Genomic DNA, 26,943 nt, shown 5'->3' with positions numbered 1-26,943 from the left:
CGAGCCATCTCTCCAGCCCCTCATCTTTTTTTTTTTTTTAATATTTACTTATTATGTACACAATCTTCTGCCTGCATGCCAGCAGAGGGCACTAATATTCAAAAGTAGAGATTTTCTGTTCACATTTACTACTTTCCCTGAAACCCATGATCCTCCTGCTTCAGCTTTCTGAGTGCTGGGATTGTAGGTGTACACTAGCTGCACTTAGTGTTGTCTAGGATCTATTTGCTTTGTCTGTGTATGGTGCTGGGGATTGAAGACATGCTAGGTAAGCAATCTATCCAATCCTCTGTAATACCTAGCAAACAAATAACAGCCTGATTAAAAACCAAAACCAGGGCTTGGATGGTTCTCAGCACACAGGTGGGACAGCTCTATTAATCCCAGCTCCAGGGGTTCTACCTACCTCTTCTGGCCTCCTTAGGCACCTGCACTCAAGTGCATAAGCCCACGTTCGGCATATGAAACTAAAGACTTCTTTATAAAAAGAACTCAAACAAAACAGGTGAGATTAATTTAAATAATGTATTTTATTTAACTCAGTATGTCCAAAATAGTATTTCAACATGTAATCAATATAAAGTTATCAATTATATATTTTACATTCTTTTTTCATACTAACTTCAAATTCTGGTGTGTATAAAGCATATCTCAATTGAAACTAGCCACATCTCAAGTGCTCAAAAGGCAGAGTCCAGCGGTTCCAGATTGGACAGCATAGGTCTTCTAAAACTAAGAAAGCAATGAGCTGCTGGGGGCATAGCTAACACTTACAAGGCCTAGAACTCACAAGGCCCTAGGTTTGGTGCCCAGCACTAAAGGAAAAAAAAAAAGCAAGCAATGGAGTAAATATTATGATCCAGATTAAATTTTAAGACAGTGCTGAGGCTGAGAAATTTCAATCCAATTAATACAATTTCTTTGAGGAATCAATAGGTCACAGATTTTGTAACAATTTTTGAATAGCAGTGTGGACACTAGCTGCACAGTGCCCCCCAAGGCTCTCAGGTCCTAGTTTCTGGAAGGCATACACTTACTTTTATAAGGAGTTGGGGTTAGGGTGTGGGTCAGTGGTAGAGCCCTTGCCTAGTACTAGAGAGGCATTGGGTTCTATTCCTGGCACTGCCACAAAGAGAAAGCAGGGCTATGTAGCTGTGGGCTATGTGGGTGTTCCTATACCTAAATTACAAATGTCCAATTAAGTCAGGGACAGAAAAAGTTGGGTGCAGTGGCAGAATTAATTGCAAGTTCAAGGCTAGACTGGGCTACAGTGAGACCCTGTACACACGCCGCGCGCGCGCACACACACACACACACACACACACACACACACACACACACACACACACACACACGGAGAGGGGCAGAGAGGCACTGAGAAGGATGTAGCATACAAGAGGTTATGTGACTATGGATCTAGAGTACCTGCATCTAGACTGGTTAGAACTACCCCAAGCTGCAAGAAGCAAGCAAGAATAGGCTTCCCACCAGAGCCTCAGTTTGTGTTTTCGTTTTGAAGACAGGGTCTCACTATGTAGCCACAGCTGCCCCTCCAGCTTCCTGTGCAGACCAGGCTAGTCTCAAACTTGCAATATTCCTCCTATGGCTTCTGCTGGGATTACAGACAAACACCATGCTTGACCACTTTGCTTTTTGAGACAATGTCTTGCTTTTTAGCCCAGGCTGGCACTGAACTTTTTGATCCTTCTGCTTCAGCCTCTGCTGGAATTATAGGCATGAAACACCACACCCAGCTAATTCCATTGCCTTAAGCTCTCATGTTTGAAGTAATGGTTTGGAAGCCATAGAAAACTAAGACAAACTGATAAAATGTATCTCCCTCACATGGTATTTGAATTACAACCACAGGCAGATGATGTATTCCACACTTAAACAAAAGGCCAGTCAAAAATGTTCCATGGGCAACAACTAGCTATAGAGATTTACAAGCATACTGTACATGTTATTTACACTTACAGTTAATGGGCTCTACTGCCGTCCTATCATAGAATACCTTATATGCACATAAGCATGTCATATACAGGTCTCTTTCCTACAGAGCCTGGCCTATAGGATAATTTTTCTGAACTCTCAGGCCTGTTTCTTTCTCCACACAACAGGGCGAGAGGAATGGGATGAGCTCCTGAGTGGGCAGGGGGTACCACCTGCTGTTGGAGCAACTACTACCTAACAGGAGGGTTGAGTCAGGCAGGGGCTGATGGAACAAAGCTCTTGGCCCAGTGTTACGGCTGAAACAGGCAAGATTCAGGAAATTAGGTGTAGGTTATTACTTCATGTGGATGGGGACACTATCCAAGCAGACTGAAACCTAGATCACTCGGTCAAGAGTTTCTCACATGCCTTGTTCTTCAGTCCCCATCCCTTTGCCCCTAGGGCAAGGTGCCCAAGCATGGAGTGGGTTCACCACTTCTGCAACATCATGGTTAGGATGACATCTGGTACTTCCCTCTCAGTTCCATCGTCACCCCAACACATTGCACAGATCACACAGAGGCCCTGGCCCTTCTTGACAGAGCACTGTTTTCCAAAATGTGCTGGTTAGTCATTCTATAGGCAAAGAAACAACTTGACCAAGATTCCACAGCGGCAATTTGACCAAACTGGCTCAGATCACTGGAGCAGAGCCGGGTAAACAGAAATGGTTTACCTGGGATCCACATCATTAGGGATCCCAATAGACTAAAGTCCACTGAGGCCCAGCCTCATCCTATCCCTATCTGCTTTGTCTACCAAGGTTCAAGTTAGGGAGCTCAAGAACCTGGGTACTGAATACACAAGAATTGTCATATCCTCTACCAGAGCTCCCCTCTCTCCACCCCCAGATCCACTTGTGACATCTGCACTGGCCTGCAGCTTCTCTTAACATGCCAGAAGAGGGTGTAGTTTCTAGAACTCAACAAGTGTGTCCTTGGTCACCATGGTTTATGAAGGCCATCCTCCTTGAAGGGGAGAGGGCAGTGGACAAGGGCAAGACCACCTTTAGCCATCAATCAAGAGGGCCAGGGGCAGTGGCCACTGTCTTCAGAGCACTGGTAGGCAATAAATTCAATTTCTCCAAATCCAGTTGGAAAGTTAAGAAAATAAATTAAGGGACAAACCAAGGTCAGGCTTTCTCTTACCACAGCATCAGACAATTGTTTCAAAATATATTAGATTTGTTTTTTTATTGTAGAGCACACACATATTAGGGCAAAGTGCTGCACACACAACTACAAATCATTTTTGGGGAGAGCAGTAAAAAAAACAAAACAAAACAAAAAAAAAAAAACAAAAACCAAACCAAAACCAAACCAAAACCAAAAACAACCCAAAAGCACAGAAGACCTGCAACTGCTTTAATTATGCAGTCTCAACTTGAGGGCTCCACATTGGCAAAGATTTCTGACCCCAAAGAGGGATTTCCTGATGGCTGGCTGTCCCCACATCTCTGCAGCCAGAGGCCCGAGGTCAGGCCTCTGTGCACCTTTGGAGTTGTGGTGGCATGTTGCTCAGAAGGCCTGTTTTTGGCAGACCCAATCCTTGTCTGGCTGCCAAAGACATTCCTAATGAACCTGGATCAGCAAAACCCCACAGCTTTCCAGGATCTGAGCAGGCAGAAACTGTCAAAGACTTTAACTTTTTATTATTTTTATAAGTTCCTTTCCCAGCACCCATGGCCCTGAGGCAGAGAAAGTACCAACCCAATATGCAGGTCTAACTTCTGGCCTTGGATATAAGCTATAGATGGACAAGAGAGGACACGCCTTCTTAGATAGACAATATGGGGGCAAAAAAGAACCAAGATGGCCAAATGAGGAGAAAAAAGGAAAAAGCTAAGAGACTAATGGGAGGGGAAACACCTCAGAACAAAAGAAACAAAGTCCTACCACACCCCAAGTTCCCATAACCCAAATGTTAGATTGGAAGCAAATCAACTCCTCTAGCTAGAAACAATTCCTACAAATGACCCACTGCAGCAACCCCTAGCTAGAAACAATTCCTACAAATGACCCACTGCAGAAAATCTAACTGTTCCATACAACCACACATATATGCCTAAAACGAGTAACCCAGCAAATGGGCATGCTCTTGGCAAGAGGTCAGGGCCACTGTGCTAGTCTCTTGACCACCCAGGACCGGTGGACAGAGCAAGCTGGAGGGCATGCAGGAAGCCTGGGGACTCAGAAATGGGATGGCAGGGGCTGGTATGGTTTAAGCCCCACACCCAGCCAACCTGAACAGTGAGGAACAGGGTATTTGCATGAGCTTCCAGAGTCTGGACAGCAGGTGAGATGTAGGGGCAGCAGGCCCAATGCAGGACCTGTATGGCTCCAAGAGACCTCATCCAAGCATGAGCGTCAGTGGAAGAAAAGGACTGGCAAAAGAATCGCCTTTGTTGAAATTTAAAACACTGCAAAGTTTACATTTAAAGCCCAAACAAGATTTCCTTAACCAAAGCATTTTGTGTGTTTAAATAAACCTAGTCTGACACATTTCCACTTGAAGACAGCTATCCCCACTGTCTTGACTGGCTACTCTGGTATGAGTGTTCCCCTACAGAAGCTAACAGCCTTTTCCATCAAGGAGGAAAGTCAAGAACATAAGAACCCAGGTCTTGAGCCAATTCTGTTCTTTAGCCTTAATAGGCAACAAAGGAAGGAAAACATATACAGGACCAAAATAACAAACAAAGAAAAAAACACTCAAATGAAACAGAAGATGGGGCAGCTACATCAGGATTAGCCAGAGTTCCAGGAGGGCACAGGGACTCAGTGTCTCCGCATCTTCACCTTGCGGGTGGGGCTGCCGGCTCCCTCTGGGCAATCGTCTGAGGACTCATAGGACTTGCGCCAATAGTTCTCAGAGCTAAAGCTACCCCTCCGCCGGTGTGTGGGTAGAAGCACAGACCTCCGGTTTTCTTCTTTGTCCATCTCCAGGATCCGGGGTCTGCAAACAATGGGGACAAACTGTTACTTAAGAAGTCAGGAGTTGTTTAATCTTGCCACCACTGTAGGGGACTCAGAAGCACCCCCATCCTAGGATTGGGTTATTTTTCTTCTCAATTCAGATGCACTAATAGTGGTGGGGCCTCCCCACTAAGTGACAGTGTCTTAGGGCTGTCTCTTAGTCACCTGTGCAGTCTACTTATTTCTGACTGTAGTGCTCAGTACCAGCCATGTCTGCTGGGTATCTCTACTTCCCATCTCTCCTGTTCATAATCATCCCTGCAAACCTTGCAACCCATCGTCTCTAAAATCACTACGCTCTTTTCTACCTTAGAACTTCAGTTCTTACAGAACATCTCTCCTAGAATGCCCTTCCACACAGCTTTCTCATCCTTCTGGTATCATTTTAAACATTACCCTTCCAGAAACCCTCTCCAAGAAATCCCTGGTTCACTTCTAAGTGCCAAGATGCTCTCTTACAACCCCAGGCTCTTTCAGACAGACCATCAACTGCACTGCAGGCTGTTGAGGGCTCTAAGCACCTGTGGGCAGCATCAGGGTCTGCCTTGCGGTGGGACCTTTTGGGTTTCAGCACAGGGTCTCTGCTGTTTCCTGACAGGCGATCTGAAGCATAGTTGGGTGGCAATGTGGAGCTGCTCAGGGATTTTGTTTCCAAACGCGGTGCATCTAATCTTGTCCTGCAAGGGAAACACAAACAGGGTCTCAAAAGAGCTTCTGGTGAAGTAATAAGCCCCATCGGAACAGACGTTATCTCCAGTGAAGACTGGGTTGGCATGCAAACTAGCAGTCTGTGTTCTATGCCTTGGTCTCTTCGTGGTTCTAATAGAGATTGGTCTAGTGACTTCCAGAGAATGTCACTTCTATTTGGAGAGCTCCAATGTGTGCTATGCACGCAGACAGACCCAGGGCGCTCTCAGCCATAGAAGGCAGCATTTGTGTTTTTGGATTTTCAAAACAGAGTTTCTCTGTGTAACAGTCCTAGCTACCTGGAACTTGCTTTGTAGACCAAGCTGGCCTTCAACTCACATAAATCCACCTGCCTCTGCCTCCAAAATGCTGGGATTAAAGGCATGTACCACCACTGCCTGGTTGAAGGCAGCAGCTCTTAACCCAATCTGCCAGTGAATTGTGGGTATACCTCAATAGATGCTCTCATCCCTGCCAGGAATACAAACACAGGGAGGGTTTTGCCCCAGGTCTACAGAAGAGGTGGGGAAAAGCAGAATCACCTTACTTTCTCATAAATGCAAGGTCAGAAGGCTAAGTGGCAGAGCCAGGAAATGGAGAAAAGCCTAGCCTACTCCACACCCCTGCCATACTCATGTAAGCAGTGGCCCTTTGGGGAATGTTAAACAAGCAGAGAACAAAAGGGCTTCTTTTTAATATCAATATATAATAACACATATAATATATGTCATACCATGTTTTTATTATGTATAATATGTAAATAATATTATATTTAATTATGTATATGTATGCATGTTGTGGGGGTATATGCAGGTATCCATGGAGGCCAGAGAAATGGGATCCCATCAAGGTGTATAAGGCAGAGGTAGTGTTCACTGTGATGGAGCAGAGCTGCCTGGGGGTAGCATAATACCAGGAGAGAGGGAACCAGTTCACATTTACTATGCTCCAGAGATGACAAGGGTATCTGTGAGGCAATAGCTAAGGCATGGTTAAAGCTAGGGAAACTCATACTCTCCTGAGGAATGGAGTGGAACACATCCACCATACCCACACTCTGTTCATCCTTTCACTAACTAGGGTGAGAGTCTGGCAGACCTCTGACTCCAATGGTTAAAACAGCAGTTGAGCTCAGGCTCCTATAACCTGTCATATGTGAATCCCACATCCTACTGCTCTCAGTGGCTTCCTATAGCCGTCCAGGTTTGTATCAATCTCCACCTCATTTCTAGTCTGTTCCAGTATAACGGATACCTCAGACCTTGCGTTCCCTCTTTTTGTGGTGCCATGAATGGAACTTCAGACATGCTAAGCAAGCCTCTAGAATGGAGCTATATCTCTAGGCCAAAGAGCACCTCTCCAGCCAAACTACCTCAGAACCTGAGACCCTTCTGTTCTTGGATAAGGCCCAATCATTTGAGTACCTCAGGCAAATCTCTATAAAGACTTTCTCGACTTGCCCCTCCCTGGTGAGCATTCAGTGGCTAACTTCCCCAAAGGATACACAGACATAGAGATCACTGAGGAGTGACCCGAGAGGTCACAGACATGGTAAATTGTTACTTCCAGATTACAGACAGTGGACAACAGAAGGAAAACCATAAGAAACAGTTCAGAAGAAGTTTGATGCATGAGAGCTGAGGGATCCATGGGCTCACAAGAAGGGTTGGAGAGCGGCTTCAAGCCGTGCATGCCTTTAGCCAGGCGTTGGTGGCGCACGCCTTTAATCCCAGCACTCGGGAGGCAGAGGCAGGCGGATCTCGGTGAGTTTGAGGCCAGCCTGGTCTACAAAGTGAGTTCCAGGACAGCCTCCAAAACAATACAGAGAAACCCTGTCTCGAAAAACCAAAAAATAAATAAATAAATAAAAGGTTCAAATGGGGATTTGCTGCTTTTGCAGTAGCTGTAGGAGTTGAATATTTCCCTACTTCCCAAAATGTTAAAAAGCATCACTGAAGACAACACCTGAAATTATTTTGTGACTTTGCATTCATAAAGATTTTTTTACTCTAGTATCCTTAGCTGTATTTGTCCTTGAAAGAGTATTAGTATAATTTAATAAAGGAAGAGACAGAGAGAGAGGCGGGAGGTGGTGTGGGGGTGGCAGGTATAGTTCAGTGGTAAAGCCTTGTCCCATTCATAAAAACAAGTCAAATCATACCAACAATACTCCTAGCACTAGTACAGAACCCAGAACATACTAACCTTAGCTAACTAATATTTGCACTCCTAATCCTACTTTATCAAAAGTGGCCTATTTATACTGCCATGTCTCACTTCACCTACTTCACCTAGTTCAATGGACAACGCCATCTCAGGAATGCAAGTATTGTAAACAGACCCAGTAGAGCCCTGAAAGCCTCCTAGAGGATCAAGACCTGAAAAGCCTTGCAAGTTATCTCTTGAGGCACCAATGTTGATCTAAGCTCTTCCTTAACCCTTCCATCTGCACCAGTTAGTCTGCTAAACTTGCAGTCTTCCAGCCACTGAACACAAGCCTTCCCCGATTCTCCCACTAAAGTGGACATGATTAAATTTTGATTTTCTTTCTGGTGGGTCCTCAGGGGACATACTCTGTGCTTTTCTAACAGTGTGCCCTTTGCTTTGTGCTGTAATGGCATGCAAAAATAGAAAGAACTATGGGTGTCTTATGGTACTTATCTTGGATGCCCATATACAATAAAAAACATTAGGTAACAAGCCAGAATCCCTGCTAAAAAATCAGCCCAAGCAACTCATTTCCTGACTGAAGCCCCCTTCCAGAGTCACACCTCCTATTCTCAGTGTTAATATGTGACCATGTGGCAGCAAGTCAGGTCTTCCAGGGGAAGGAACACTAGGGTGCACAGCAGGAAATCATACAGACACTAGAACCCCCATTCACTACTACCATGTTCACGAACTAATTACCTCACCCCTGAAGTTAATTAGCCTCTTGGTCATTTAACCAGTACTTGAACCCTTCAACTACCATCCAAAAAGAGGTTGGTTGGGTCCAGTTTTTCTCCAGGAGTACCAACGACCACAATATTCAGGGACACTGCTGGATACAGGCACTTTTAAGGACATGCCACTTCATTACATTCACTATCAGGTAGCTCACGCTCCCCCCATGTTTATAATTCCCCCCCTCCAGGGTCTCACTCTATGTAGACCTGTCCTAGAATTTGCTATGTAAACCTGGCTGGCCTCAATCTCAGAGATCCCAAGTACTGCAATAAAAAATGTATTTGTTGTTGGGCAGTGGTGGCACATGCCTTTAATCCCAGCACTTGAAAGGCAGAGGCAGGCAGATCTCTGTGAGTTCGAGACCAGCCTGGTCTACAGAGTGAGTTCCAGGACAGCCTCCAAAGCCACAGAGAAACCCTGTGTGTGTGTGGGGGGGGGAAATGTGCCTAAAGAATCCAGAAGACAGTGTCAGATCCCCTGGAACTGGAATTACAGATGGTTGTGAGCCACCATCTGAGTGCTGAGAACAGAAGCCAGTTCATCAGGAAGAATAGCCAGGGCTCTTAATTGATGAGCAAACTCTCACAGGCCCCCTTTAAAGATTTAATTTTTAATTTATTTTTAGGTAGATGTGGTGTGCACATTTAATCCCAGAACTGGATCAGTTAAGGCTACACAGTAAGACTGTCCCAAAATAAGTGTGTGTACGTGTGTGTGTTTGTGTACATACACGTGTTTACCTGCATGTAGAAGACCATGGAGGCCATAAGAATGTGTTGGAGCCACTGCAGCTGAGATATAGACAGTTATGAGCTGCCCAGTATGGATCTAGGAATTTAATCCAGTTCCTCTCGAAGAATAGCCAAGTACTCTTAATCACTGAGCTTGTTTCTTTTTTCTTTTTCTTTTCTTTTCTTTTTTTGAGACAGGGTTTCTCTGTGGCTTTGGAGGCTGTCTTGGAACTAGCTCTTGTAGATCAGGCTTATCTCGAAGAACTCACGGAGATCTGCCTGCCTCTGCCTCCTGAGTGCTGGGATTAAAGGCATGTGCCACCAACGTCCGGCCCCTCCTTCCTTCCTTCCTTCCTTCCTTCCTTCCTTCCTTCCTTCCTTCCTTCCTTCCTTCCTTCTGTATACAGTGTTCTGCCTGCATGCCAGAAGAGTGCACTAGAACTCATTATAGATGGTTGTGAGCCACCATGTGGTTGCTGGGAATTGAACTCAGAATTCTGGAAGTGCTCTTAACCTCTGAGCCATCTCTCCAGCCTCTGAGCCTGTTTCTTAACTCAAGCATATACCCCAGTGACACACTGGCAGGGAGGTGGGTGAAGGCAGGGTCTAGAGTGCTCCACTATGAAAACTACCAACAAGCCAGGAGGCCTGGGTTCAAGATCTCACTCAACCAATTTTTAATGATTTGAGCTAGTGGTCAGAGTTACCAGGAGTTTTAATTTTTATATGAACGTTAGGCAAGACTGCCATCAAGAAAGACATCTAATGTGAGCATGGTGGCACGTGCCTTTAATACCAGCATTGGGCAGGCAGAGGCAAGTGTATCTCTGTGAGTTACAGGCCAGCCTGGTCTACAGATTAAGTTCCAAGACAGTTAGGGTTATTACACAGAGAAACCTTGTCCGGAAAAATAAAATACAGACAGACATCCATGTATTCATGTCAATCCTTAGATTACTCTAGGTTGGCTGATGTTCACCATCAATGGTGCAAGTTATTTAGTATACAATTTCTTTTTTTCTTTTTTTGGTTTTTCAAGACAGGGTTTCTCTGTATTGTTTTGGAGGCTGTCCTGGAATCGGCTCTGTAGACCAGGCTGGCCTCGAACTCAGAGATCTGCCTGCCTCTGCCTCCCGAGTGCTGGGATTAAAGGTGTGCGCCACCAACACCCGGCTAACTTTTGATAGGTGGTAAAAAAAATAGCACTTTGTTTCTGTGGACTTTTTCACAAAAACATAAGCCCAGTTCAAGTATAAGAAAAATCAAGCAAATCCTACAACAACATTCTTTTGGTTGTTTTTTGAGACAGAGTTTCTCTATGTAACATTCTTAGCTGCCCTGAAATCCATTTTGTAGACCAGGCTGGCCTCAAACTCAGATATCTGCCTAGGTCTGCCTCCCAAGTGCTGGGATTAAAGGCATATGCCACCATGCCCAGTTTTGCAATATTCTATAAAATATCCAACCAATTAAGTCTGCGTTATAGCCAACAGGAGTAAAGTGACATGACAACTAGATAAAACATAGGATACATCTTGGATAAAAACAGACACATGAAAAAAAATTAAGTAAACCTAAGTGTGACGATTAATCTCAATCATCATTTTATTGAGATATAGAATCACCTGGGAGATGATCCTTTGGGCATGGAGGCTTATAGAGGATTATCTTGATTGAGTTAAGAAGACCTGCCCATTGTGGGTGGCACCATTCCCTTGGCTGAGATACTGGATTGCATAAAAAAGATGAAAGTGAGCTGAACACAATCATTCATTGCTCTCTGCTTCTTACTCTATATGAAATGTGACTAGTTACCTAAATCTACCACTAGGACTTCCTCACCACGAAGGTCCATATCCTGGAACTACGATCTGACATTAATTCTTTCTCTTTTAAGTTACTTTTGTCAAGGAATTTCATTACAGAAACAGGAAAACCAAAGCACCAGCCAGGCATGCTAACAAAGTGCTTTATTGCTGGGCTACATTTCCAACCACAACTGATTTCCTTTCTTTTGCTGTTTGTTTTTAGAGAAAGGATCTTGCTGAATTGCCAGGCTGGTTTCCAACCCTAGACTCAAGTGATCTGTTCAGATTTCCAAGAAGTTGAGACTACAGGCATATGCCACCATGTTGAAAATTTCTGGTAGACAGTAGTACTGGCATCTCTCTCTGTACATGTGAATTTAACTCTGGGCCTGGATTGCCAGGTAAACTCTATCACTGAATTATATCCTAAGCACAGCATTCTTACTTTTTAGTTTGAGACAAGGTCTCACAAACATGCTTTCTGTAGCTTAGGCAGATTATACATTTATAATCTTCCTGCTTCAGCATTGGTCTCTTAACTATAACAAATATATCTCACTAAATTTAAGGTATCAATAATAAAAGAAATGGAATACAGGGTACATGGAAATTCTAATAGTCTCACAATGTTCTATAAATAAAAAAATATTTGTGTAACCCTGACTGTCCTAGAACCTGCTCTGTAGACCAGGCTGGCCTCGAACTTACAGAGATTCTCTTGTCTCTGCTTCCTTAGTGCTGGGATTAAAGGCATGTGTCACCACCACCCAGCTGCTGCTTTTCTAGTTCTTTGAATGCCACTGGTTTTTAATTTTTGGTGGTGGATAAACACATAAAAAACATAATCCAATAGTAAAAATATAACCCAGTGTGAAGCCCCACAGCTTCTGTTCTGAATGCCTATTCTAACTGTATAGATGTTCATTGCCTTGTACTGTCTTCAGACCTGGCTGAAGGTCAAGAGTGTTGGATCCACTGTGACTGCAATAACAGATGGATGTGAGCACCATCTAGGTTCTGGAAATCCAAACCTGGTCTTATGGATGAGTAGTCAGTGCTCCTAACCAATGAACCAACTCTCTAGTATTTTTGAGACAGGGTCTCTCCATGTAGTCCTGGCTGTCCTGGAGCTATGTAAACCAGGCTAGCTTTGAGCTCAGAAATCCACCTGCCTCTGTACCATCACACTTAATTTACATGGGGGGGGTTCAAGACAGGGTTTCTCTATGGCTTTGGAGCTGTCCTGGAACTAGCTCTTGTGGACCAGGATGGTCTGGAACTCAGAGATTGCCTGCCTCTACCTCCCGGGATTAAAAGCATGTGCCAACACCCGGCCAGGCTGGTGGATCTTAAGAATTTGAGACCAGCCTGGTCTACATAGTGAACTCCAGGCCAGTCAGAGCAACATTGTAAGAATCATCTAAAACAAAAACACCAAAACCAAAAGAAAGAAAGCACAAGCCTTATGTAGTAGCCCAGGTGGCCTTAAACTCCTCTCCAACCTCCACTTCCTTCTTAGGTGTCAACATTTCAGGAGTACCTCACTATGCTTGACTAACTTTCCTTTTCCCCCATAGCTAAGGGCCAGCTAAATATTACATCCTAACTCCCACTCTTGTCACCTCTCCTCATTCCTAGCTCCTTCTAGAAGTGAAAGTCTAGTCATTTTTAAAGTAGGCTGCTATGGCACAGTCTAAAAATAATCACTAAAAGCACACGTGACAAGTCAGAACGGACGTGTGGGTGCCCGTGCACATGTACATGTGTGTTAGAAAAGTAGCCCCCCGCCCATATCTGGTTTCAAGATTGTGCTCAAAAGGACTAGGGATAATTCAGGAGTTAGAACATGCACTATTGCAGAGAACCCGAGTTTGGTTCTTTTTTTTTTTTTTTGGTTTTTACAAGACAGGGTTTCTCTGTATTGTTTTGGAGGCTGTCGGTCCAGCCTGGCCTTGAACTCACAGAGATCCGCCTGCCTCTGCCTCCCGAGTGCTGGCCGAGTTTGGTTCTTAGTATCCATATCTGATGGCTTACAGCTACTTGGAACTCTAGCTCCAGGGAATCTGACCCCTTCTTCTGAACTCCAGACACACACACACACACACACACACACACACACACACATATATATATCACTCACATATATAATTAAAAGTAAAATAAGCTTAGGCAGTGGTAGTGCACACCTTTAATCCTAGTACTCAGGAGGCAGAGGCAGGCAGGTCTCTGTGAGTCTGAGGCCAGCCTGGTCTACTGAACAAGTTCCAGGACAGCCAGGGCTGACGGGGGAAGTCCTGTGTATATGTCAATAAAGCACTGTTGGCCAATAGGGAAGCAAGATAGGTGGGATTAGGAGCCGAGGAGTACTCTGGGAAGGAGAAACACAGGAAGTCAAGATGTAGCTGCATAGGGATAAGAAGCCTGGAAAGTTCTCCGGTAAGAGAAATACTTAGATTAACAATCATGGGATAAATACTTAAGTCAGAGCTAGCTAGTAAGAAACAAGCAAGGCCAACATAATTAATATAGCCTCCTGTGTGTTTATTTGGGACTGATGAGGCTCTGGAACCAGGCTGGTGGGAAGGCTTCTCTTTACACAGGGTTACACAGAGAAACCCTGTCTCAAACAGCCACACCCCTGACCCTTCAAAAAAAAAAAAGTTTAAAAGAAAAAAAGAGTGTGCCAATACATTAATACATTTCAGGAGCACATCTCTGCTCAACACTGAACTCCCTAAACAGTCTTAAGGATGTAAATTAAGAGAATTTCTGCTCCCCTAGATTACACAGTGGCATGCAAGAAGTAGAGTGGTAAGTTGGAGGATTCAGACAGGCCTGTAGTTAAGGCAGAGGATGTCAGACATGAAGGTACTTACTTCCTGAGAATGATGACCGCTCGGCGTTCTTTAATGTCCTGAGGCCGTATGCAGTGAGTGATTTCATCAGCAGCATATCCACTAGAAAGGAACAGAACTAGTAAGAGAGTAGGCAAACAACCAAAGCTCATAGGGGACAGGAATAGAACTAAACCTCATGGCTGCCCTCTGAGAAGTTCAAGAATCTACATGGGAAGGAAATATCATGTTTAAGCTCTAAGGAGAGTCGGCCTAGAAACCATTAAAGGTAAAACTTGGCAAAGAAGATTCACAGGTCACTTAAGACAAAGTCTGAAGCAGGACACTCCTAGTATAGACTAGAATACCTTTTGTTCACAGCTCTTGAGGTAGGGTGTAGTGCAGAAAAGTACTTTCCTGACACATGTGAGGCTCTGGGTTCAATCCCAGCACCAAAACAAATATAAAAACAAAGAAACGCTGGAGGAAACTAGAACAAAGGTGAAAGTCCTTGGTGAAAAGAGAGAAACCTGCCCCAAGCCATGTATACAGAGGAAGCTGAGATAGCCACAGACAACACAGAAATATAGGGATCACTAATTCCCAACACAGAACTTTCCTACTTGGAAAAAATTTTTTTTCAAAAGGCTCCTTTGGAGAGATCCAAAATTTTGCTAACTATGTTTGGGATATTTTATGAATTTCCATCATAACGAAATTTCTACTTAAAAGTTACATGATTTTAAAACTACTTAAAGGCTAACAAATGGGGTTAAGATGACTATTCTCAGCTGGCATCCCTCTGATTTGAAGTTCTAGGAATAATGGAGCCCATCACATGTTCTTAATGAGCACCCCAAGAGATAAGATACTCCCACTCCAAGCTACTCCACTGAGTTGCAGAGATCTACACAGCAAGACACCTGCCCAGCCAGGTAGCAGGACTAAAGAAGAGCTTGCCTCTGAGCTATCCCATTAAAGATTTCTAGCTGCCCCTGGGCCATACTCTTGTTTTTGTTTTTCAAGACAGAGTTTCTCTGTGTGTGGCACTGCTGTCCTGGAACTCACAACTCTGTAAGGCAGGCTGGCCTTAGCCTTCCTACCCATGCTGGGACTAAAGGCCTGCACTACTGTGCCTGGCGCATACACCCTTTTCTCATGGCTGCTCATCAGTTCCTTCTCCAGTGCAGTTGTACGGATAATACATGTTTAAACTACCTGAAACACCAAAGATCTGGAAATGACTTCTTAAGGGCTAGGTTGTTCTAAGAGCAATGCTGAATTCAAAAAGCCAATTAGAAATACAAAGCCAAACTGTTTTAGGGTCAGCCCTTAGAACAGTGGTTCACAACCTCCCTAATGCTGCAACCCCTAATACAGTTCCTTATGTTGCAGTGACCTCTACTGATTCAATTATTTCATTGCTACTTCATAACTGTAATTTGCTGTTATGAATTGTAACGTAAATATCCAATGGTCTAGGTGACCCCACTGAAACTGGTAGTTCAACCCCCAGCTTGAGAACCACTGCTGGAGCTAGTAGGAGCCCTTTGACTCTAAACTGACAGCTGGGGAACCTACACAGGACCGAACTAGGCCCCCTGAATGCAGGTGACAATGATGACTTGGGCAGTTTGTGGGGCCACTGGCAGCAGGACCAGGATCTATCCCTAGTGCATGAAATGCCTTTTTGGAGACCAATTCCTATGGATATATATATATATATATCTCAACATGGTGATGGGGAAGATTTTGTTGACTCCCCATGGGAGGCCTTCCCCTCTCTAAGGAACAGATAGTGGGTAGGGCGAGGGGAAGGCAGAGGAAGTGGGAGAAGGGGAAGGAGGGGGACCAGGGATTGGAATGTAAAGTAAAAGAAAAAAGAAATCTGTTTCAAAAGCACTCAGGTGGCAAGGCAGGTGGATCTCTTGAAGTTTTAGGTCAGACTAGTCTCCACAGCAAATTCCAGGACAGTCAGGGTTACACAGAGAGGTGCCCACCTCTCGGTTCTGGTTGAATTCACGTTGTAGATAGAACAAGCCTATTGATAAATGCCTTCCTTATCTGTTCCTAGTGTGTGTGTGCGCGCGCGTGCGTGCGTGCGTGCATGCGTATGTGTGTGTGTGAGAGAGAGAGAGATTATTATCCTCAAAAGAGACTAACAAATATCCATAAACCAAATCAAGTTGGAAAATACTAATTAAGAGTTCCAATTACTATAGCAAAAGAATCTACTGACTTTAACTGCGCACTGACCAAAGAAAACACTCTTCATCCCTATTAAAAACTGTGAGCCCACAGAGAAGTGCCACATAGGAGGAGTTACAGAGAACTTAGGCTCAAATTCAGACTTTGAGCTACAAGCTTTTTTGTTTGAGACAGGGTCCCTCTATACAGGTCTGGATGTCCCGAATGAAATTCACTATGTATACCAAGTTGTCCTTAAACTCAGAGGACCTGCCTCTGCCTCCTGAGTATTGGGATTAAATGTGTGCACCATCATGCCCCACCAAGCTACAAGTTTTGTGACCCGAGTTAAGTCACATGCTTAACAGTAGATTATTCTTCAGTGTTCATTCTGTTATGCTCTATAATTTAGATACTTATATATATGTTTGTCATTATTAAAGACTCAATATGTTAAAAGGCAGACAGACACCACGTCCCTTCAAGGCAGAATCAAGAGTTAGACCATTTACATGAACAGAAACCTCTGGCAAGGGAGCAGTGAGAGACCTATCTAAGGGTTGAAAATGATGCTGGAAAACTTAAGAATGCCTTGGACCCTCCTACCATTTGCTAAGCATCTGGCACTGCTAAAGAGCCTAGACTACTTAGCAAGCCAGAGCCTCGAGTTCAGCTCCTGTAGAAGAAACACAATCTTTGACTCTGTACAGGGTTCTACGTTCTACACTAGCAAGGGCCTTCTGGCCCTATTCCTAGTCTAGGAGCTAGCTCTTGTCTCATTTTTTTTTTCCCCATTTTGACTTTTAAGACAAGGCCTCTTGCCTGGCAGTGGTGGCACACGCATTTAATCCCAGCACTCTGGAGGCAGAGGCAGGTGGATCTCTGTGAGTTCAAGACCATCCTGGTCTGCAAGAGCTAGTTCCAGAACAGCCTCCAAAACCAGAGAAATCCTGCCTCGAAAATTAAAAAAAAAAGACAAGGCCTCTCACTCTGTAACCCAAGTAGGCCAGTAACTATGTAGTCCAGACTGGCCCCAAATCCACAGCAATCCCCCCACCTCAGTCTCTTGAATACTGATATTACAGGTGTGAGTCATGTTATTATCATTTTATATGAGTGACTAGAGACTGAGCTGCAAGGTAGTCCTACATACTATAAATACACACATCTTCTCAAAAGAGCTAAGTCTAATAGCACATCTCAAAGGCCTGAATCTGCAGTGCCAGCTACATGTAAAGTTCCTTAATATTAACAAATATTATGCTTTATTTGGCTATTGTAAGTATGACCAAGGACCACGACTTCTTATTTCCAACAAGAAACGACTTCTCTTAATGTAGCTCTGGAACAAATCCAGACTGTCAAAGCTTGACTGCTTTAATTTTCCCTGCCCCATCCTCCAAAGGGTTATAAAACAAACAAGCCATGCCAGGTTCCTGCCCTAAGCCCAGGTCTCCCTCACAACTACTATTAAGGGAGCACTACACTGAACCACAGAAATGACCTTGACATACCAACCCTATATTTAAGTCTTATTAACACCAGTATTCTAGAATTTCCTGTTATCTGTGACAGCCCACTGTTTTTTTTCCTCCGTGGAAGAAGGAACCCAAAAAGTTTTAACAGAAGTTTTCCTAGCTGGAAAATGCCCAGCCAAGATCACAAAGAGTGCTTTTTACTGCTAAGAACCCTACTTGCTAAGGAGACATTGAAAATCTCACTCTGCCAGTCTCAAATGTAATATGCCCTGGGTTCAGTTCTACCCTTAATGTGAAAGGAAAGTTCTATAGCCACCTACTCCTGTTTTCACAGGAAAAGTAAATGAACACCTTATCCTGTCTAGCTAGTCCGCTCTCTGCCTGGGCTAAGCCCCCATGCACAGCAATAATGCTTACTATGCCAACCATAACCATCAAGTGACATGACCTAGCTCTGTCACTCATTAATCCTATACCTTAGAATTGAGGGAGCCGACATACCTGTCTCCTCTCTCCAGGTAAGATTTCCCTAAGCCTCCTGCCCCAAAATTGTATCTCTTCTAAGACAACATTCTGTTCAAAAACCTTACTCAACTCTGCATAGTGGACAAAAAATTAAATGTGTACTAATACTCTATACCAAAAAAAGTCTATGACTTTGAAGCCTCTTTTTTAAGACCATCAAAACAGACTGCAACAAGTCTTTCCTTAGAGGACTATACACAAATGAGTCTGGAAAACCATTACTAAGGAAATATGCAGGACTATGAAAGTCTCTTCTGGGGACAGCCTTAGAGATAGAGTTGATAAGGCTCAGCTCCATCATGGCCACCATTCCCCATCTGTTCCATGTCTTGCCTAGGTAGGGGCAGACCAAAGATGGATTAACTGGACAAGGTCACATTCTAATGCTAGCCTCCCTTTGATGGGCTATTTTCCCTAGGCAGCCCCCTTGAACCTGCCTCATCATTGGTAGACTTGCAGGAGAAGGAAGCTAAAGGCTAGGGTTGTGGCAGGAGCCACTGGTACACAGGTAGGACTGTGATCTCAAGTCTCTAGGAAAAGAAAGTCTTGGGGCCTTTTAGACACTGATATATCCCAATTCTGTATACACCAAAAAGTACTGACAGCGGCTCATCTCTTGAGACATCTTTAACAAACTTCAAGAATTCAGCCATATAACTTAGATTCAATCTTTTCCGACAACCCTAAAGCATCATTGGTTTCCTTTTTAGCAAGAGAAAAACAGGACCATTAAGTTCATGGCTGGTGTGCACACACCTCCCAGCACTCACACTAGAGAGGCAGAGGCAGGTCATCTGTCAGTTTCCTAGCATACAGAAGAGAATTCTAAGCCATCCAGAGCTATACAGTGACATCCCCGCCTCAAAAACAAATAAAATTTGCTGATGTTCAAACAGCTTAGTGATGCTGAAACTTCTACCAAGTTTGCATGATCTTTTGTTTCTGGTAGCCGACTATGTTAGTAAGTAACAAGCAAAAGCAGAAAATCCCATCTGTGTTTCTTGGTAACAGGGTTTAATTTGTCATGGGGCCTTGCTGGCCTCAAAGAATATGGGAATAAGTACCAGTCCTATGAAATAGGGAGGGTTGTATCGCACTGAATATTGCTCACTAACTGCTCAAGCTAAAATGGCCAGTCAGCCAGCTCTGAGATTTTTGTGGCCTGTTTATTCTTTGCTTGCTGTGAGTTTCCTGTTTGAGATCACGGCTCCCAGCTAGCTGCTTCTCCTTTGCTACTTTCTGCCTTTGTCAGGCCTGGCAACACAAAGGGAAGCCAATTTCAACAACCAATAGCCCTTCCAGGGAGTGTACAGCCCTGAAACAGGAAAATTTCAAACGGGCAAGTGAGATGGCTTAGTGGACAACCGTTCTTTCTGCCAAGACTGACTTCCTGAGTTTGATACTAGGGACCCACAGGGAGAGTCAACTCCCACAAGCTGTCCTCTGATGTACCATAAACACATATGCATGCACACACAGAAATAAATGCACATGATGAAAAAAAATTCAAACAAGAGGTGCAGTCCAGGACCTTTCCCAACTATTTTAAGCCACAAAGCTAAATTTTGTTTTCCATCAGCCAAACCAAGATCAGCTATTAGCATTAGCCCGAAACTTACGGGATGCTCGACTGCTTGATTCCCCCAATACTAGTAACCAGAAGAGTCAAAGACTAAGCTCACAATGGATGGCTAGGTGAAGCAGTCATATTCTACTGGTGGCCAAAACCCAGGTCTCTGGAAAGGACTACAAAGAAGTGATTAAGGAAAACAGTTCAAAAGCAGTTAGCCTTGAGGTGATTATTCTAACAACTGGAGCCTGTTGTTTAAAATCTTTCTTATTTTAAAAATTACCTTATAAGGTAATGTATATACTGCTTTTTTATTTGTGCATGTGTGTGTGGGTGTGCATGCACTTAAGAGGCCAGAGGTCAACCTCAGGTGCCATTCCTCAAGCATCATCACCTTGCTTTTTTTGAGACAGGGTCTCTCACTGGCTAAGAAGGCTAGGTTGGGTGACTAGTGAGTCTTGTCTCCACTTCTCTGGCCATCACATCTGGCTTTAAAGAAGAATAAGGGCTGGGAAATTTCTAGGGAATCAAACTTAGGTCCTTATGCTTCTAAGCACTAAAGCTCAATTCACCAACTGAACCATCGGTAGCTCTGGGGTCTATTTTAATCTGCTTTATTCACCTTATAGAGCCAGGACAAAGTATATGGGATGAGTGACATGAAGAAAAGGTAAACGATAAATCTCTCTAGAGAATAGCATAAAAGCGGACCCCCTTCCAGGCCCAAATTAGGAAAGTTACCAACAGTCAGAACCTGCCAGTTGGGTTAGGAATGTAAAACATTTCTAGAGTGGTCTGTGAAGCCTTGCTCTAATAAAAATGCAGGTCTAGACACAAGAGTCAAATGTCTGCCACTAATCAAAACACTCGCTGAACACCAATAAATGTAAAACAATTTTGCCATGGTGCTTTTGCCAAATACAGATACTACTGCCACTAACAAGTGAAGACAGCAATTGCTATAATCCATCTATACCAACATTCATGTATCTAATTGTTTTCATCTAACTTGCAGCTTTAACACTGTCACCTCTGGAAAATGAACCCATCAGGAAAGAAGGAAAAAGCAAACTTCTTACAGGCTTCCACACAAGATTTGATAAGGGGAGCTACTTTTAGGCAGGTGCTCATTTAACTGCATATCCGGCAAGCAAAGCACCATGAACAGGTTCTTGAAGATTTAAATTAGCAGGTGTGCCTAGAACCCTAGGACAATAGTTCTCAACTGGGGATGAAGGTATCCTGCAACCCTCACCCATTGGGACACCTGTCAATGTCCAGAGCCGATTTTTTTACTGCCATAAAAAGTATTTAGTGTCTAGCAGATATAGGCCAAGGATGCTCCTATTTTTTTTTTCCACTGCATGGACAGCTCACCCAGAAAAGAATTTGCAAGCTCCAAATATCAACAGTAGCTGAGAAACTACTGTTATTACCAGGATAACCCCCTACCAGAGTCTCTGATATGGAATGCCACCTGCCTCACAGCACCCATGTTTGCCAATGGCTGCATTCTCCTGCTGCATTTGAAGCTCTGCTATTTTGTGATCCCACCACTCTGGTTATTTTCTAGTCATTCTTTAGCTTCCTTCCTACCAAGAACTTCCAGCATCTCACAGTGCTCCCTCAACATGCTTCTTTGATTATCTTTCTGGACGCTGATGATCCACCTAGTCTAGTCTCTACTGAGAATAAACTATGTGAAGACTGGAGTGATGTCTCAAGATCCACCAATTCAATGTCCTAGCACCCTTCCCACCCAGAGCAGGGGCTCACTAAGTAGTTGTATAGACATTTGAGTGCCTATCCTGTCATGCTCTGTTAAGACACCAAATCCCATTTCACTAAAAGACCTCAAAAGTTGGCACTACTGTTATACAGCTAAGAAAGCCAACTCTGAGAAGATACCTACAAGATCTCAAAGACAGCTAGTCATGATGGCACACTCTTGCAATCCTAGCACTCTGGAATCAGAGGCAGTAATAGTGCTGAGTTGGAGGCCAGCCTAGATTACAGGGTGGGACTGCCTCCGCCCCCCCCACCCAAAGCAAGTTGGATTCAAAGCCTGGGGCAGCACTTTTTAGGACATGGCTGTACCTCCCACACTAATTCTGGAGCCAAGTTTGAATCCGGGAAGAGCTGGAAGGGACTGGGAGAGCTTTAGGACTCTACTACTGCAAAGAAAGACAATTTTCCTGATGAGGCAATCGTGTTAATCACTAACAGACCTGCACATTAAAAATTTGTAAGTTCTGCCTTTAAATCTAGGAGTGTGCTATAGGGAGAGTCTAAGTGCCTGAGAATTCCCCATTAAGCAGCCAGTCACTGCTAACCCTCTAGACAACCTTAGAAGTGTATGATGAAAAAAAATCCCACTAAATGACCTTTGTGTGACACCCTTTCAGGACCAAGAACTTCAACAGGGAAGACCCCAAAGTCTCCCTTACATAGCAAGCTCCCTGGAAATGCCTTCTTTTGGAAGGTGGGTGGATGGATCTTTTTGATCCACTTACAGCAGTCCTCTTGCCTCAGCCTCAAGAGTGCTGAGCATTTAGGCATGCAAGACCAGACCCAGCTGAAAATGAAAATCCCTCTTAAAAACATTTGTCAGCCGGGCGTTGGTGGTGCATGCCTTTAACCCCAGCACTCGGGAGGCAGAGACAGGCGGATCTCTGTGAGTTCGAGGCCAGCCTGGTCTACAAGAGCTAGTTCCAGGATAACCCCCCAAAGCAATACAGAGAAACCCTGTCTCGGAAAAACAAACAAAAGTTTTGTCAAGACATCTAGCTGGAAGCACCATACACGTATGGGACACTTAAACAGTTTAGTCTAGGCCTCATTTTGGGGATTATTAAAGTACATTAACTAGGCTTACCTCTTTTTTTAGGGCTGGAAGAAGACAACCCCCGAATAAAATTTCATTTCATATAAAGCCCAACAGTGTTCCAGGAGATGAATTCCCTGCTGGCCAGGGCACTGAACTAATTCTTAGCAGTATCTGGGGCCCCAACTGGCCAAGGGCCTAAGATGTGGTCACCAAATCACAAGGCCAAACACCAGGTCAACAGACCAGCTGTATTTTGTTTTACTGGATCCCAGTAACGGCTATGGCATTTCTACAAAGTGCCTACACAGGCCCAAAAATAAGTGTTTCTGGCTAAACCGCTCAACCCCAAGGAAGTCATTCTTCCCGAGAATAGACAAATCTGTACCAAAAACAAAACCCCCAAGCCAAAAAACCTCAAGGACTCTGCCCATTTTCTGTTAAGTAATCCACCATACTTTGTTAGACCACAAACAACGGGACAGAGAAAACTTTGAGAGAGACAACAGACCAGGGAAAATTTTTAGATAGTTAAGCACAGGTTTTCTTTCTTTTTAAGATATGGAAATGAAGTCCAAAACCGAAAGTAATTTGCTTAAAACCACATGAAAAACACAAAGCCTTGAATTCCATCTCTAGGCCCCACAAAAACCCGACCGGTGTAAATCTGTAATCCCAGCACTTGGGAGGTGGTGGCAGGAGGATCACATTCAAGATCATCTTTCTTTATGTAGAAAGAAGAAGGCTATCCTGGACTACCTGAGACACTGCACCCCCCCCCATCAAAACGCAAAGCAAGCACCACATATTTGGAAAACGGGAGTCCTATGACAGCCTTCAGAAAATGGTTAGCCTCCCAGAATGAGGCTTTTTGAGACAGGGTTTCTCTGTATTGCTTTGGGGGTTGTCCTGGAACTAGCTCTTGTAGACCAGGCTGGCCTCGAACTCACAGAGATCCGCCTGCCTCTGCCTCCCGAGTGCTGGGGTTAAAGGCGTGCACCACCAATGCCCGGCAGAATGAGGCTTTTATAGATGAATTCTTAGGTAAACTATTATGACCACTTTAAACCTGCCTGCAGGTACAGAATTCGATATTGGCCTCAGCCCTCTAAGAGTTTTAGACACAAGATTCCTATGGTCTGCACGAAAAAGGATGAGGCTTTTTCGTAGCATAACAAGAACAGGCTCCCATCAGCTGTGGCTTCCAGGACCCGGCTGGAAAGGTTTAGGCGGCAAGGTGCAGGGCCAGCCCCTCCTCCCAGGTGTGTTACCTGAGCACAGTCACGCTCCCCCTGCGCACCGGCAGAGAAAGCACAGGTTCCGACACCCGGATGGGCTTGAACTGGAACTTGCAGCCGAAACAAAGTGCCGAGTCGCTAAAGAAAGACACAGACACGATCGGGCGCTCGAAGATGTGGATGGGGTCTACGTGAGAGACGATGCAGCCGCCAGGCTGGTAGTCGTTGATGACTGCGCTGTTGACGAAGCCCTCGGGGATAACGCGGTGCTCCACCAGCTTCTGGATCACCAGCTGATGCACCCATTCGGGGATCTCATCGACGTCGCCCGGCGGATAGAGGCGCTCCTGGCCCGGCCCGCGCTTTTGCAGCTGGGCGCCGTACGTGTAGCCCTCGCCGAAGAAGTACTTGTTGCGCAGGGGGGCCCGGTCCACGGTGTGCTCGTTGTACAGGCCTTTCTCGGCGCGGGACACCACCTCGTCGATGCGGGCCTCGATCTTGGAACACTCATCCTGGCTGAAGAGACGTATCTGCCGGATTCCGCTCTTCACCTTGCGCGCCTCCTCCTCCTTCTGCAATTGCTGCTCCTCGTAGTCGCTGCGTTCCGGGTCCGAGTCCTCCTGGTATTTCCGTTTGGTGGTCCCGGATACCGGGTAAGGCTCGGCGGCGGCGGCGGCAGCCGCGGCAGCGGCCACAGCGGCGGCCGCAGCGGCGGCAGCTTCCCGGCTGCCAGCCTTGTAGTTGTCCCGGGACGTCATGGACTTGAGCTTCTCACGCAGGTCTGTGTAGCCGCCGGCGGCCGCCATGGCCCCCGCAACTCAACTCTAGGGTCCTCCAGGGCGGCCCGGCATGGCTCTTGGGGGACGCGCCCGGGGACCCGAGGGGAAAGCGAGGGTCCTCAGTGCCAGGTCGCCATGCCTGGCCCAGGGAACCAGCGGGGGGGCGTAGGGGGGGCCAGGAAAGGGTCGAACCTCAGCAGCGGCCGGTCATGCAGCACAAGCGACAGCCAGGCTTCCTCCTCCTCCACCTTCTCCACGTCCCGAGGAACAGGGGCGCCGGCAGCGCCTCATACCGTGGAGGCTCCCCGTGAAAACTCGGCCAGACTCTGGGTCAGACCTCAGACGCCCGGCCCGGCCCGCACTTTAAAGCTCTCCTCACGACGTCACCGCCTGCCCGCCCGACCTCCGACAGCGCCGCTCCTTAGCGGGCTTCGCGGCGCGCAGGCGCAATGCAATCGGCCACGAGACTCCGCGCACTCTGAGCATGCGCGTGCGTGCGGCCCGGTCGGCAAAGGTGCCGGCGCAAGCGCACACGAGGCCCGCTCGTCGTCCGCCGCCCCTCCCCCACCCGCCGAAGACTTCGAGAGAACAGCTCTCAAACAGCAATTTGCCTTCACGCCACGCCGCCTCCGGGACCAGGGGACTCCACCCGCTGGGGGGTGCTCGCGGTGTCAGCTCTGCGGCGCTGCCGCGTCACGGCATCGTGCGGACGCCCGCAGACGCCTCCGCTTCCAGCGCTCAATCATCGGGAAATCACCACAGCCCCATCCGCCCCGTGACCGCCCCCTTTGGCGCTTCCACTTTCTTAATTGGACTGCCGGCCACGCGTTGGGCAAACACAGACCGGAGTTTCTACAGTCGGTTGGTAAATCATGCCTGTCAATCAGCTAGTCTCCTTGGCTACTGCGTCCATCGCTTAATTAGCTTCGGGCAGCAGCTCGAGGACCCCTGAAGGGTGAATAGGTGGCTAAATAAGTGCCTGAATGGAGTTCTCGGAGGAGGAAATCCCTGTGGACTCCTGAGAAGCTTCGGAAACAGTACGAAAGTTTTCGAATTGAGGGCTGGAGAGCATCAGACCCAGACTCCGGAGCAAACCAGGACAGCAACAGAAGCTGGAGGCGCGCAGCTGGGACATCCCACACCCTATTCCCCGCCGCCATCGCTTCCTGGAGCGGACGTTCCACAAGTCACGTCCCGGGACTGCCCGGCGTGCGCGCAGCCGTGGGCACGCACGCGCACGGGCGTATCTTGTCTCTGCTGGGGGTGGGTTTTGGGAGCCCTGTTATAGGGCTCACACGGACGCAGGATTACCATGGATTAGTCCAAATTGGATATTTACTTCAGACACTTAAAACCTTTGAACAGCGGTGGGTAAAGTGCGCCTGCAACCTCAGCACTGTGGAGGCAGAGGTTGGAGAATAGCCCACAAGTTGGAGGCCAGCCTCGGCTACATGGCGAGCCTCTGTCTCAAAAACAACCACAACAAACTCTAGCAGAGGGCAAGGCCTGAACAAAGGTGTGGCCATGCTGGAGGCCCCTGAGCAAATGGGTTTCTGCTCTTGATGAAATCCAGCCGCTCTGCGTGGTTCCCGGTGCCTTTTCCAGGCTGAGCTGCTTCCTCTTTAGAACCCCGTCCCTCCTGACCTTTTCCCGTGCTGTCTATTACCTGTAATGCCTGTCCACCTCCCATGCCTTTCGTTAGGTTCACCTCTTGTCTTGAAACCATCCCAGATTCTTGTGTGTAACACCAGGAACCAGTACTCACCTCAAAAAGTGGTTGTGAGGATGAAATGGAGCAGCAGCAGGATTGCTGATAGAGGATCTGAACCTCAGTTTCCTAATCTGAAAACGGAGGGTGGCAGCAGTCTATGGGAAAGTGGGGACTGTGTGGTAACTTTCCAGGACGCTGGGGATCCAGGCCACCCTCTCTCCCGAGCAACAGGCAGATGAAGGGAAACGGGACAAGCGCACTGGAGATTCCTGGTGCCACCCCATGGACCCAGGTGATGAAGTGAGGGGGAAGGACACCCGCAGGTGGTAAGGAGGTGGACTATCGGGCCAGGCCAGCTGACCTGGGCTCTGGCAGAACCCTGCCTGATTTGTACTGTGTGAACACCTGGTGTGCCTCTCCTGAGCACGAGGCAGTTTAGCCAGAGGTCCAGAGCTCTTTAGAAGCCCAGTTCTCTGAGCCTGTGATGTGCGGTTTACAGCTGCGTGGTGGGAGCTCTTTACCTAACAGCTACTCTCAGAGTGACCCTCCATGGCTGTGGTAGTGCACATTTAAACCCAGCAGGGTTGGTGGTGCAGGGACAGTTCTCTTAGAGTTCAAGGCCAGCCAGGGCTTCTTAGTGAGACTCTGCCTCAGA

At 46.1% G+C, this 26,943-nt stretch overlaps 1 protein-coding gene across 1 annotated transcript; it reads right to left on the bottom strand.

Moving 5' to 3' along the window:
* Positions 1-511: 511 nt before the first annotated feature.
* Positions 512-25,092, bottom strand: Alkbh5 (alkB homolog 5, RNA demethylase). The gene is made up of 4 exons (XM_005067672.4): positions 23,832-25,092; positions 14,019-14,099; positions 5,489-5,644; positions 512-4,947 (listed from the first exon to the last, which is right to left on the bottom strand). Exons 1-4 carry the CDS (start codon positions 24,602-24,604, stop codon positions 4,770-4,772), a joined length of 1,188 nt encoding a protein of 395 aa, XP_005067729.1. The 5' UTR covers positions 24,605-25,092; the 3' UTR covers positions 512-4,769.
* Between the last annotated feature and the right edge of the window lie 1,851 nt (positions 25,093-26,943).

Source organism: Mesocricetus auratus, unplaced genomic scaffold (assembly GCF_017639785.1).
Source record: "Mesocricetus auratus isolate SY011 unplaced genomic scaffold, BCM_Maur_2.0 Super-Scaffold_100007, whole genome shotgun sequence".
Lineage (NCBI taxonomy): Eukaryota > Metazoa > Chordata > Mammalia > Rodentia > Cricetidae > Mesocricetus > Mesocricetus auratus.
The sequence above is the reverse complement of the archived record's forward strand: the minus strand, read 5'-3'. Positions and strand labels throughout refer to the sequence as shown.